The sequence below is a fragment of the Leuciscus leuciscus genome (assembly GCF_965113295.1).
Source record: "Leuciscus leuciscus genome assembly, chromosome: 18".
In the NCBI taxonomy this organism is placed as follows: Eukaryota; Metazoa; Chordata; class Actinopteri; order Cypriniformes; family Leuciscidae; genus Leuciscus; species Leuciscus leuciscus.
The window spans coordinates 31,304,766-31,320,023 of NC_138742.1; the positions used below are offsets into that span (position 1 = coordinate 31,304,766).

General features: G+C 41.3%; 1 protein-coding gene across 1 annotated transcript; it reads right to left on the bottom strand.

Moving 5' to 3' along the window:
• Positions 1–9,767: 9,767 nt before the first annotated feature.
• On the bottom strand, positions 9,768–11,589 carry LOC309480656 (L-rhamnose-binding lectin CSL3-like; the record flags this gene model as incomplete). Its single annotated transcript, XM_082145284.1, has 9 exons — positions 11,575–11,589; positions 11,293–11,350; positions 11,198–11,221; positions 11,044–11,100; positions 10,754–10,889; positions 10,525–10,634; positions 10,345–10,389; positions 10,108–10,228; positions 9,768–9,873 (listed from the first exon to the last, which is right to left on the bottom strand). Exons 2-9 carry the CDS (start codon positions 11,321–11,323, stop codon positions 9,768–9,770), a joined length of 630 nt encoding a protein of 209 aa, XP_082001410.1. The 5' UTR covers positions 11,324–11,350; positions 11,575–11,589.
• Positions 11,590–15,258: the final 3,669 nt, after the last annotated feature.

Below are 15,258 nucleotides of genomic sequence, written 5' to 3' on the forward strand. Positions count from 1 at the left end.
CACTGACTCCGCCTCATTCCATTTTTTTAGGAGGTTGAGATGGTAAATCTGATGTGCCCCGCCCCGGTCTGTGCGAACTACCTCATAATTGAGATTTCCGACTTGCCGTGTGACCTCAAAGGGTCCTTGCCACTTTGCAAGTAATTTCGAGCTAGAAGTGGGAAGTAATACAAGTCCTTTCTCTCCCGGTGCGAATTCACGTAATCTAGTTCCCCTGTTGTATAGCCGGCTTTGTTTGTCCCGAGCCTGTAACAAATTCTCCATGGAGAACCTCCCCAAAGTGTGGAGTTTTGTTCTCAGTTCCAGGACATACTGAATTTAATTTTTACTGTTCGAAGGTCCGTCCTCCCAAGCTTCTCACAGGACATCTAACACCCCGCGGGGCTGGCGTCCATAGAGAAGCTTGAACGGGGAAAACCCAGTGGAGGCTTGCAGGACCTTCCGCACAGCAAACAAGAGGGGTTCCAGCCATTTATTCAAATTTTAGGCGTCTTCATGAACGAACTTACGAATTATGGTTTTCAAAGTGCGATTAGATCGTTCCACCAGTCCGTCTGTTTGTGGGTGGTAGACGCTGGTGCGAATCATTTTAATGCCCAATAATTCGTACAGCTCGCGGAGAGTCCGTGACATAAACGACGTGCCTTGGTCGGTGAGAATCTCCTTTGGGATTCCCACCCGGGAGATGAAATGAAACAGGGCATCTGCCACACTCTTTGCAGAGATGCTGCGGAGCGCCACTGCCTCTGGATATCGTGTTGCATAATCCACTAGGACTAATGCAAAGCGATGCCCACGTGCAGACCGTTCTAATGGCCCGATGAGGTCCATACCAATTCTCTCGAAGTGGACCTGCCTCAAGGGGAGAGAGCACAAAGGTTCTTTTGGAGCGACCGGTGGGTTTACTAACTGACATTAATGACAAGACGCACACCACTGGCGAACGTGCTCGTGAATGCCCGGCCAGAAAAATCAAGTTATTTCCCGAAAAGCATTTCCCGACAGCTTTTTGGTACCAATAATTGGGTTGTATCCTGCTTAAGCTGAGTGTCTTGGGTCACTCGATACAACCGATCCTTTATCAGAGCAAAATAAGGATAGACAAGTAGTAGATCCGGTTGGAGCAGCTGACCATCAATAGAACGGACCTGTTCAAAGGCATTTTTGAGCGTTTCATCCTGGGACTGTTCCAGGGGAAAGTATCCGTGAGAATGGTTCTCTCGATAGCACTCCGTTACCTTGAATCAGTAACCAGTGGTCCTGGTTCAGCCTCTCCCACCTGAGCGACCGCCCCCCTTCCCCACTCTCTATTTTCCCAAGAGACATCTGCACCTAAATATCCCAATAATAACCCTAAAACCCGGCCAATTAGTTCCCAAAATGAGCGGATGTCGGAGGTGCGGGGTAACCGTCTGGTACTATAGGATAACTCTTGTAGTAATGTAATATGTATTGTAAATACACATGGCATTAACTTTTAGAGTATTATTTTAACATCACAAATTGTGTCTGTTCTTTTACAGGGTGACCTTGTTCTCATGAGGAACCAATACAGTGGACAACTGAGGTCAAGGGAGGAAGAGAGATTGACGCGTTACAACACAGGTGTCATCAGGGAGAAACAGTAGGCCTCCTATATTATGAGATGGTCTTGTAAAATTTGCAGTTTCAGGTCATCAAAACGTTTAGATCTCTTTATAGATTGAAACATCTACACACTGGTCAAGGCCGATCACTGCCCTGCTTGTACTCAGACTGTCCTTGTTCATTTTAAAGATTGGGGTGCTCTTCGCACACATTTGTCCAGAGATCATACACAAACTGAACAGTCAGGGCAAGTTGTGTCATTTTCATGTCTTGTATGTAATTCATGTAGTTATCACACCGACAGGCAATATTTTGAACACCTCGGAGTTGATTTAAAAAAGCACGCATCTGTTCATTGTGTTTTTAAAGATTGTGACTACAATGCTAATATATATATTCAACTTTTGCCTCACATAAAAGTAGGAAGCACAATCCTCACTGCCTTGAAGATTTTAAACATACTGTATTTCAGGAAACAGCAGATAACAGCTGGTTGTTAGATGAAAGTGAAGTGTCTTCTGATGAAACACTTGTGAAAGAGGGAGAAGATTTAGGTAAAGCCATTTTTGATGAGCTTTTTTCCTTATTACTTAAATTAGATTGCATCTTCAATGTTCCCAGTAGATGTATAAATGAGATTTTAGAGGAGCTTCGACTTATTACTAGTTCAGCATCTGCACCCATTATCAAAAGCATTGTCCATGACACATTTGAATACCATAACTGCGCTGTTGAAGAATTTGTAATCACAGATTTGGTAAAACGCATTTGCCAGTTAAATCCTATTAGTGCAGCCTTTAGTGAAGAAGGTTCTCTTGGCACAGCAAAGAAGAGAAATCAGTACTTAAAGGTGCTCTAAGTGATGTCACGCGTTTTTTAGGCCAAAACATTTTTTGTCACATACAGCAAACATCTCCTCACTATCCGCTAGCTGCCTGTCCCCTGAACACACTGTAAAAAAACGCGGTCTCTCTAGACACCACAGGCTCCACAAACGGCAACAAAAACAAACTGGGCTCACCCGCACCACGAAACACAACAAACAGTGCTCCAGCCAATCACCGACAAGAAGTATTTGAGGGGTGTGGTTTGGGGGTTAGTGCGCGTGGACATGAAGGGGGTGTGCAGGAGAGACGAGAGAGAAGCATGAAGAGGGAAGTTTGAATGATGGCCGACACACGACTAAAGAGACGACGTTCTGATGAACAAATTGTAAAGAAGAGGGACAAGGATAAGGATTGCGCGAAGTCCCGAATTTACATCGGAAAAACCCTCGAAATGTGGCGAGAACTCCGCCGGCAGAAGGCTTCCAATCAGACATTCAGTTGCTCTGTTTTTGCAGAACAGGTAAATCCATTTTTCTTTCTAAATTGACGTTCATGTTCGCCAAACCAACACAAGGATGTAATTAGCTAGAACTATGCAGTCAGCGTTAGCTTTGGTGAATACAACATATATGTTTCAGCTAGCGATCAATCTCTATTGTAAATGGTCAAGCAAATTCACAGTAGGACGACAATTTGTGTGAATTATTGTTTTCACCCACGGTTTGTTATGGATTTGAATGTTCATTTATAGGCTATTGACAACTTTGACTAAATTTGTTTACGACGCCGCCGTTGTTTATGCTCACTGGGAAACGCGAAGCTAACGTTATCTTGCTATTATTGGCGAAACGATTTTAAGACAATGTTTCTCTTCTTCTGCATTCTGTTCTGCAATATATAAAAGCATTTATCTAACTTGGTGACATTACACATTGAATGAAGTATCAGTAAAACTTAACTTTGTTTTTAGTGACTACTTTGACTTTCCTTTATGCCGGAAGGGAGGGGAGGAGGGAGGAGACGGGATGAGGAGGAGGGAGGGTCTAGCTAGCCTCCGTTTTGTTTGACAACAATTCGAATGTCAACACTCCCGGCATCACTTAGAGCACCTTTAAAGGAACATTTCTCTATTGTTGAACCGTTGGAGTATATACTTAATGCAAAAAAGGGAAGGACTTTCCAATATGTACCAATTTTGCAATCCTTGTCACAAATTCTTAAAAATAGTGACATTCAGGAGAAAGTGTTGAAGAGTACAAGACGGATCATTTCAAGGAAAACACATTTCTATCTGGAGAGGAGTTAAGACTTTCACTTCTACTCTACTCTGATGATTTCGAAATATGCAATCCTTTAGGAACCTCTCGTAAGAAGCACAAGGTAACAGGTGTCTATTGGGTGTTGGCTGATATTCCGACTGTATTAAGATCTACATTATCATCAATTTACCTAGCTGTTTTGTGCAAGGCTGATGACATTAAGACATTTGGCTATCCCAGAGTCCTTGAGCCATTATTAAGTGATTTGAAAAGCTTTGAAGAGGATGGTGTTTTTGTGCCCAGCAACCTTTGCCTCCCGTAAAACCATCGGTGGTAACGCACATGAAAATTGGTGCCTACTGAGGCTGCTTCCACTTATGGTTGGCTGGAAAGTACAGGAAGAGGAACAGGCATGGCAGTTTTTGATGACACTCAAAGATGTTGTTGAGTTGGTTATGTCACCTACCCACACGGATAGTCTTATTGCTGAGCATAGACATAGATTTTTCAGTGTTTTTCCACAAGGGAAATTGATTCCAAAGCACCATTTTTTAGAGCATTACCCGCAGCTCATTAAAGCATTCGGCCCACTTGTGTCCTTATGGATGATCAGGTTTGAAGCCAAGCACTGCTTCTTTAAGAGGATAGTGAGACAAGCTAGCTGCTTCAGTAACATTTTGAAGTCAATGGCAAAAAAAAACACCAGTCCATGATTGCATACCATCTCCATGGTACAAATGTCAAAAAACGTGATATCTCTGTATCAAAGATGTCAACAGTTCCATTAGAGGTTGTAAATGAGAATATACAAGATTTTGTATCACATAAATTTCCTGGACAGACAGTTGTTCATTTGACAAAGAAGGTAGACTTTCAGGGAACCAGTTATGGCATTGGCATGATGTTGGTATATGGCTCCACTGGTGGGTTGCCTGAATTTGCTGAAATACTACAAATCATCATTGTTCGTGAAAGCTTGGTGTTTGTAGTGAAACTGCAAAGTGCACGGTGCTGTGAGCATTTGAGATGTTTCAAGTTGGAGTCCACAAGCTTAGTCAAAGTACTTGAGCAGCCACAACTCACTGACACATACCCACTGGCTACCTATTCAGTGGAAGGCAATCGCATGGTATCTCTGAAACACCACATCTGCTTGTCAAACTAGGTAAAGAATAATTGTTTGTAACCGACTTATCCAATAACTTGTCAGGACCCATTTCTGATCTATGTAGAGCATGCATTAATCATAGGCTCTTGTGGGGAGATATCTTATTTGCTCTTGTCTAATAGAATCATGTCTTTGTTTTCTCTTGCAGTTGTACTTGGTACACGGTTGTGATTATGTCTGCCCCAACTCAACTACGTGTTATCATTGAAGAGACCCAAGTCCACAAGTTAACCCTACCAGATGGAATCCCTAGCACTGTTGACACATTTTTGGCAGCCGCACAGAATCATTTTCAACTCCAAGGGAGTTTTACTGTTATGTACATGGACAAAGATTTTGATGATCAGTTCTTTACTCTTACATCAACAGATGTCATTAAGAACAAAGACACAATCAAACTTGTTAGAAATGAACCTTCTTCCGTTATTCTCACATTGACTCCCATCAATGAGGATGCTGCCTCCTCTCCTTCAGTGTCACTGGGTCTGTCGTTCCAGGAAGACGGTTCCTCGGTTAGTTCATCCGACACCATCATTTTACCAAGGTCCCAGAGTTTCGATCTGAACCGTGGCCAACTATCTTTGAGATACCCACATTTTCATATAAGGTTGTACTGCCCCTTCAAGCAGGAAATAAGGCCTATGAAACTGATGACTCACTCCTTCAAAATCCAAGCATGAACTCTGACATACTTGAGAAACTTGCTGAAGCAATATTCCACTACACTACCTATCCCTCTGGCCTTCAAATACTGGCAGTTGTAGAAGCTCTGCTAAAAAAGCATCCATGCCTAAAAGAGCCTGGAACCTCATATTCAGGCATGTCCGGTTGGCATCAGCTTCTTAGATACAAGATGGCTAATTACCGTTCCAAAAGGAGAAGGCGTGAAGTTCCTTGTCCTGAGCTTGATATCAACTCCTTGAAAAGGAAGGTGATTCAAGAAAAAAAATGGCCAAAACATTCTCCTATCGAAGGCTCGAAGTTGTGAGTGGTAGTTCTGCTGCTGAAGACTTTAGAGAGAGATGGCCTGCTTTGTTTTGTGAAGCTGAGGTTGGTGAATCTATAAACCCTTAAAAATGATACCTGCTCCATTGGGCAGTAACAACAATTTAAAATTGGAAGCCATATTATTGTCTCTCTTTTTGAGTTTATCATTGTAACATCATTAATGGGATTGGGGGTGGCAGTAGCTCAGTCTGTAGGGAGTTAAGTCGCTGGTTCAAGTCACCATATGGACCAAAGTATGGTGGTGGACTGGTAGTTGGAGAGGTGCCAGTTCACCTCCTGGGCACTGCCAAGGTGCCCTTGCGCAAGGCACCGAACCCCGAACTGCTCGGGGTGCCTTTCCATGGGCAGCTCCCTCACTCTGAAATCTCTCCATTAGCGCATGTATAGGGCTTAGCTTGTGTGTGTAATTCAGGCCTGTGTGTAATAACAACAGAGTGAAAAGATTGGAATTTCCCCTTGCGGGATTAATAAAGTATACATTATTATTATTAATATCTACAGGATTTTTTTCAGGAGAATAACTACAGTTTCACCCGAGCAGAGCTTTGTGTATAAACTTGACCACTACACAACAAAACTTATTGCCCTGATGATGGCCAAGGGAGGTGTCATCGGGACCAAGCTGAGGCCGTTTATGGACAAACTGAACTGGGTAGGCTTATTTAAAATAGTCATGCAAGGAGAAAGTCTCTCTCACGCTTTCTTCTCTCTCACACACATTCTCACACTTACACACCAGGGAATCTTAAAAAAAATGTCTAAAATCCACAAATAGATAAGAAAATGCATGTGTTTTTGACAGGTCATAAAACTGTATTGGATTGGGATATATATATACCCTCTTTCAGCCAGGAAATCAGCGAATGCAGTAGAAGTAAGCTGAGGACCCTTATCACTGACTAAGGTGAGTGGGTTACCTTCTCTCGCAAACACAGATGCTAGAAACTTTGAAACGGTATTGGTTGTAACATTTCAGGTAAATGCAACCTCGGGCCACTTACTATAATAACCCACCATCGTAATAGCAAATTGACAGTCCTGTGTGGCTCTCTCAAAAGGTCCTATGCTATCTATTGCAACTTTCTGAAATGGACCGTCTGGCAGGTTCACTGGCTGCAATGGGGCTGGACACGTCCAGGCGGTTTTGATCATCTCTTAGTTTGTACGCCCTGATCGTTGAATCCATTTGTTTCTGTGTTTTAGGCCAACCTTATGTGATTTGGGCACGCAGCTTGGACAACTCTGGACAAGATTTGCATGCTTCCAGGAGTTCATCAGAATGGCTCTTGAAAGGTCCTTTGAAATCTCTGCAACAAGGCCTAATTCCTCTCCCTGACCTGCATCTGAATCAGGTAAGCGTGGTCGAAGTCAGAACTGGGTAGATCAACCAGAGAAGGGCCAACATAAAGGTGAAGTAACAAATACTCTATGTGGCTAAAGATCTAAATCTTTCTCAACATCTGGAGAGTCTGAACACATGAATGAGTTGGAGAGATCATCTCCTCTTCAAACTTACAAGCCTGTGCTCAAGTTAGAACACAGGAATGAGAGACATTCGGAAATCCCGGTTAACTTCATCCCTTCCTGACACACGGTAGATCAGCAACTTCAGATGAATACACCTTACTTCTACCCAGCTAACAGAGTTTTGTTACAAGAATGTTCTCCAAATATTCAGTGTTGGTTCTGGGAACGCGTTTTAAAAGGCATGATGTTCCTCAAAATGTTTTTTCAACCTCATTTTTATTCACAACTCAACATTCTAGGAATATTGATTTGTAACATTCCAAGAACATAATGTTCAGTTTCCTGAATGTTATTAAAAAGTTAGTATGAAGTTCTGGAAACATTTCAATCATTCAAACACCTGCTGTGAACAAGCACTGAAAGAAAGACAAGAACACAAACTACAACTTTCTTCAGCCACAGTCTTAGATGAAATCTCCTCTGAAGAGATTTAATCTCATTTATCTTCAGTTGGATTAAGCAGCATTCACTTCACTTATGACTAACCAGGCGAACTTATTCTGTCAGAGAATAACATAAGTTATTGAGAATTAACAGAGGTTTAGATCAGGGGTTCTCAAAGTTTTGATAGGTGAGGGCCAATTTAGGAACCCAACATTGAACTGAGGGCCGCCAAAGGGGCGGGGGAGAAAAAGAAAAAGAAAATACTGAAAAGAAAATCCCATTTGAAATAATTTTAATGACCAGGTTGCATCTCTACAGTTTACATTTATTGCAATAAACACATTTTAATTTATAGCTGAGGCTAAACCTGGCAAAACTTGTGAAAATCTTGAGAAAAATTGCAATCAAAATCCCTGATCAAAATTTAAATTTGTCTGTTCTCTACCCTCAACAGACAAATTTGGGATATAACTGTCCTGTGTGCAGTCCATTTCAAGTACAAACTTATTTAGAACAAACAGTCTCAGTGCCGCCTTATTCAGGGGCAATTCCAGCTACCAAAGCACCACAGGAAATGGACAGGGAGAGAGGGAGGGAGAGAGAGAGGGAGAGAGAGAGAGAGACAGAGAGACAGAGAGAGAGAAACTTTTAAAATAGAAGCTCCCAAACAAGTCATCATCATCATCATCATCCATATCTATCGTTGCCTGTCAGTCGCGTTTCCATATACAGATTTGCGCAAGCGTTTTGCGCTATTATTATCTATCTTTTTTAACCCGTAATTGACAACGGTTTTTGTCTTTTTAAAACGCAAAGTTGAACACCAAAATTTTTATTTGAACTGGCTAACGACGTTACACCAACTGCTGCGCAAAAAGTAAATATCGACGAATTTTCTGATTTTTGTTTATGACTTTTTGCCTCTTTATTAAACATTTAAAATATTCACAAATTAATATGGAAAACATGTCGATTTAACTGGTTTTCTAAGGCCAAATTAGAACCTGGAATTGATATTTTTCCCACAGTGCTGAATGAGAAGAGCCACAGCCCACAGAAAGGTGAGTTATAGGATAGTGATAATAAATGTGTCTGAAAAAAGTGCGAGGCATTTTAATTGTTTATTAATAAACTGTTTTCTAAGTGACGGCTAAAAACATATCTCCATCTACGCTGTTAAGCAGATGCACTTTTAGAGAGAAATGCACCTTTCATAAAGGTATAAGCTTTCGATTCGAGTTTGTTTAAAAGTGGACATTTCAAGCTTTAGCCTACATATATTTTGTTTCAGTTCTCGCGCTCCAGTTCACGGAGATCATGAAAGCGCGTAGGCCTACTGATTGTTTTATTTTACAAAAGCACAACGTTTTATTGTTATTATGAGTTTACACAAATAAAAGTAGTTGCGAATAATGTAGCCTATTATTATTTTCTGTATGACAGTATTTTAAGTTGTTTCCACTGTTGATAGGAAAATGCAAGTGTTCGCGCCCGCGGCTATTAATAAGCTTGTCACTTTTACAGTCTATGGCTTGTCACTTGCGATCGGTCGGACCACACCTGTAATTACCGCTTATGCCTATAGATGCCGCTAAACGGAGATTAATTTTTTCAAAACAATGTACAGTTTTAATGGTTTTACAGATGTTATCAGATGTTATCGCGGGCCGCCAGAAATGTTTCTGCGGGCCACCATTGGCCCACGGGCCGCACTTTGAGAACCTATGGTTTAGATGTTGATGAAGCGTTTCGTTTGATGTTATCATCATGGTGATCAGTGTTTACTTTAGTTGGGTTCTTGGCCCTTGTTAAGTTTTTTTTAGCCACTGTAGACATTTTCAGAAAACATTTCAGCATTGAAAAACCAGGTTGTTTTTGCACTGAAATTCTCAGACCATTTTTAAAGCATCTGGACTCCACTTTATTTTTTATATTTACTTTATTTTGCTTTCATTGTCATTTGCCATGATCAGGACACAAGGTACATTTGTGGCAGGATGGTCAATATCATTTACAGCAGTATGTCACTTCCAGATACTTATAAACACCCAAACATGGATCAGAGAAGACAGAATTTGAAGCATTTAGTTGACAAGACTTCTTCCCATCACACCTTAAAACAAAATTGGAAAAGTTAGAAGAAAGAGAGATTGTCTATTAGCATCATTCTACAGCCTCTCAAAAATGTAAACTAAAAATTAATGTTTCTTTGTCCATATTAAGTAGCCATTTAATAAACAGGATAATGGTCTCAAATGTACACTTACCCTTTGATGTATTGTATATGTAAAAAAAATAAAATAATAATAAAAGATAGTGAACCCTAAAGTGACTGTAGATGAAGTACCTGGAACGCAGGCTGCTGGTCTGAGGGGAGTAACAGTCTGGACTGGTTGCGAATTCATGAGGGCAGGTTACGAGATCTCGTCTTCCATAATTGGCATGATGAACATAAATAACACCTTTACCTTTTGATACACAGACACTTGGTGAGAATTTCCTGAATGATTGTTTGTATTGTGGACTGGAGGCTGTACACAAACCTCAGCATAGTAAAAGAACATACAGAAAGATGATAACTTACCACACTTAATGACACTTTGACTATTTTCACAGGTTACACTTCTTTCTACATTTTATTTGGGTGGAAGGGGAGCAGAGGTCAGAAATATACAGTAACTACCAGTACAAGATATTCAAATATTTTTACTCATTTGCTACATTTATAAAATATTCAGCTTAATTTACGATGGAAGTTACTTACTTGCTGGGACACAGTCATAAGACAGATCCAGGTATTTATAAGTTCCATAACAAGGATCAGAGAAAACAGAGTTCACTGCAGGAACCGTACAGCACGTACTACCATCACACCTGATTCATGGACAGACAATGACAAGTACTTAAGATTCATATTGTCTGTATATTAAAGCTATTGTGCTTAATGTATAAAATGAAGTTGTACATTTTCCTATGTAATCAGTTAAACCTACCGAGCAGACATTATAGAGAGGGACTCTGCTGTTTTGCAGCGTGTATTTGAGATCTGATTAGCTGGTTTCCCACTAATGCACGTTTTGGAACAAGTCCGCCCATAGTTGGCTTGATTGACCTTTATGAAACCCGAATCTATTGTTTAAAGAAAAGACACAGAATTGTGGTAGTTTAAGGACATTCCATGTGGTTGGAGACACAAAGGCTCCAGATCCCCGTATGACCCTGTTCCCTGCACTCATACTGATGTATTTAGGAACAAAAGCCAAAAATATGACTAGTTACTCACCACAGGTGAGATGCGCAGATTCTCCTTCACATACCACCATTTTTTTTGCTTCTGCACCTGCAGAGAGGAATCGGAAGTAAGATTACTTAAACGTTCTGCACTTGAAAGTCTTCATTTAATCAGACTAAACCTGTATTAGTCAGTATTGCCTTACCATGTTGATACAGAAACAGCAGCACTGAAAATCCAATAAAAACAAGTTGAAACATTTTAAATCATGCATTGAATTGGTTCTAAATTAGTACTTACAAGTGATCCAGCTTAGCTTTTTCACCAGCATGTTGAATGTGTGAACAGAAGGAAAGCCCTGGAATTATTTTAAAGGGACACGTGAGCACACAGTATTTATAACAAAAACAAGATTCCAAAAGACAAATTCTCAAATTATTGCAGAAAAGGACTGAATTCCATTACAACACCCTTATATTGTTCAATTTAGCACAGGTTAATCCAAGTGCAATTTACTGAACAAACAAATACAAAATAAACAATGCATGACTACAAATAGAGAAGCATAAACATGAGACTCACCAAACAGCAGTTACAGAGAACAAAGCTTGACAAGAATCTAAGGGAACTCGATGCCTATATATACACAAGGACTAATCACATAACAAGACACACCTGAAAGTAAGCAACACCATTAACCAATAGGCTTGTTTGAGATGCGCCTTGCCTAGCCTGAAATGAATGCGAGAGTAGGCGGATGCAGTGAGGGGAGGAGTGAAAAAAGCGCAGGCAAGACGGACAGTTCTCTCTTCTCGCAGTGGATCTGACACCTGTGAGATCAAATATGGATATCGCGGGATTCAAGGGATTCACGCTCGTGACCAGTGTTGTTAATAAACTGGATGTAATTTAAGTTCTGTTGCTTTTATATAAAAATCATTACAATGAACAAGACACCCATTTAATTAGGCAACATACCAAAGATGTGTTTATCAATCATTTTTACTTTAATTACAGACATGTTTTATATATATTTTTATAAATATGACAACAATCAAATAACCCATAAATCACACTGTCAGAGAGTTTGGGAATACTAACACTTAATTTATACACATAAAAACATGAGATCAGAGTTTTAAAATCAAACAGTTTAAAAGAGAACAAGTATGTTGTTGCTGTGTCGTCAGCAAGTCGTTTGCCATCGTGCTTTTGATCAGCGCAGTCAGTGGAGAGCAACTGCGCTCGACTGCAGAATTCGACACGTCCGCCTTGCGATCGCGAGAGGTTTTTTGACATATGTCAGCATGACATCAGAGCAAGGCGGACCGCTCTAGGACACATTTCTAACCGGCATGCATCTCGCGGTGATCACCGGCGATCGGTTCTGCGCAGATTTTGCTCATCTCAAACAAGCCTTCTGTGAAGACACAACTGAATACCACATGACAAGACCATAAACCAATGAGAACAAGACATGGCAAAGGAACCAAATCCACAGGGTGCGTCTCAATCAGCTCCCTGACTCCAGAGTCCATAACCAACAGAAGGTCAATGAAAACTAAAACTAACAATTCATAATGATGACATTTTATACAGTACATGTATTTCATTATTTATGTATAATTGTATTTCTTCCACATTTATTTGTTTTCATTTATTTATACATTTATTTCCACTTTTATATATTTCCACATTTCTTTATGTATATTTGTATTTATGTCTACATTTATTTATTTCAAAATTTCTTTGTCCGTATGGTAATGAGGGGGGCGTGTTTTACTTCAGACATTGCAATCGATCTCGGAGTGGTGTGACCAAACCAAACGCAAGAGATTTGTTGATGTGCCTTTGCAAGTCACACAGGGAATGGATGACTGAGAGATGGGCAATATGGCCATAATCTTATATCACGGGTTAAGTCATTGAATATCACCCTAACTTTATGTATATTGGGTGAGTATCCACAGGGCCATATAGGCAGGGATTTATAATCACAGAGGTCTCAAATTGAGTTAGGGTGGTTCGGGGACACCCTCCCCCGAGAAAATTTAGATTTCTCTGATCTACATATGTGGACATTTTAAGACATTTGAAAGCCAGAAAAACTATGTCAGTGGTCAGTAGATTATTTGTCAATACCTACTCTCTCCTCTCTCCATCACTCTTCTTTTTATCCCAGTCTCCTTATCTTGGATATCTATATAATATCCCTTTCTCTTCCTTTCCTGAAGCTGAGCTTTGACTAATAGTCTTTTCATTTTCATCTGTGCCAGTGAAGAAAGTAAACATATAGGGTAAACTGATATTTATGTTGTATGAATCATTTTCTTAGATCAGTGAATTTACTGATCTTGGATATGTGTCAAATTTCGACACAGCATTCACCTTGCGGTAATCCACACAGAATCAGAAGGAGCCGTCCGTTTTGGGTACCAAAACTATTGGATTCCTCTATCACTCCCATCTCTAGCATTGCCTCTTATTCAGACTGAACGACCCTTTTTTTGTGCTCAGGTAATCTATTTGGCCGGCTGCGCACTACGACACCTGGCTCTGTCTCAATGTGGCGCTGAATGAGGTCCGTTCGACCAGGCAGGGGCGAGAACACATCCGCAAATTCTGCTTGCAACTTGACTACATCATTGAGCTGGGACGGCGAGAGGTGATCTCCTCCCGAAACCAGAGCCAAAGATTGAGGTTTTGTGCATGCTTCTGGTCCGAGATCTTCCTCTCCGCTCACCAATGTCGCCAGCATCACTGACTCCGCCTCATTCCATTTTTTTAGGAGGTTGAGATGGTAAATCTGATGTGCCCCGCCCCGGTCTGTGCGAACTACCTCATAATTGAGATTTCCGACTTGCCGTGTGACCTCAAAGGGTCCTTGCCACTTTGCAAGTAATTTCGAGCTAGAAGTGGGAAGTAATACAAGTCCTTTCTCTCCCGGTGCGAATTCACGTAATCTAGTTCCCCTGTTGTATAGCCGGCTTTGTTTGTCCCGAGCCTGTAACAAATTCTCCATGGAGAACCTCCCCAAAGTGTGGAGTTTTGTTCTCAGTTCCAGGACATACTGAATTTAATTTTTACTGTTCGAAGGTCCGTCCTCCCAAGCTTCTCACAGGACATCTAACACCCCGCGGGGCTGGCGTCCATAGAGAAGCTTGAACGGGGAAAACCCAGTGGAGGCTTGCAGGACCTTCCGCACAGCAAACAAGAGGGGTTCTAGCCATTTATTCAAATTTTAGGCGTCTTCATGAACGAACTTACGAATTATGGTTTTCAAAGTGCGATTAGATCGTTCCACCAGTCCGTCAGTTTGTGGGTGGTAGACGGTGGTGCGAATCATTTTAATGCCCAATAATTCGTACAGCTCGCGGAGAGTCCGTGACATAAACGACGTGCCTTGGTCGGTGAGAATCTCCTTTGGGATTCCCACCCGGGAGATAAAATGAAACAGGGCATCTGCCACACTCTTCGCAGAGATGCTGCGGAGCGCCACTGCCTCTGGATATCGTGTTGCATAATCCACTAGGACTAATGCAAAGCGATGCCCACGTGCAGACTGTTCTAATGGCCCGATGAGGTCCATACCAATTCTCTCGAAGGGGACCTGCCTCAAGGGGAGAGAGCACAAAGGTTCTTTTGGAGCGACCGGTGGGTTTACTAACTGACATTCATGACAAGACGCACACCACTGGCGAACGTGCTCGTGAATGCCCGGCCAGAAAAATCAAGTTATTTCCCGAAAAGCATTTCCCGACAGCTTTTTGGTACCAATAATTGGGTTGTATCCTGCTTAAGCTGAGTGTCTTGGGTCACTCGATACAACCGATCCTTTATCAGAGCAAAATAAGGATAGACAAGTAGTAGATCCGGTTGGAGCAGCTGACCATCAATAGAACGGACCTGTTCAAAGGCATTTTTGAGCGTTTCATCCTGGGACTGTTCCAGGGGAAAGTATCCGTGAGAATGGTTCTCTCGATAGCACTCCGTTACCCTGAATCAGTAACCAGTATCAGCCTCTCCCACCTGAGCGACCGCCCCCCTTCCCCACTCTCTATTTTCCCAAGAGACATCTGCACCTAAATATCCCAATAATAACCCTAAAACACGGCCAATTAGTTCCCAAAATGAGCGGATGTCGGAGGTGCGGGGTAACCGTCTGGTACTATAGGATAACTCTTGTAGTAATGTAATATGTATTGTAAATACACATGGCATTAACTTTTAGAGTATTATTTTAACATCACAAATTGTGTCTGTTCT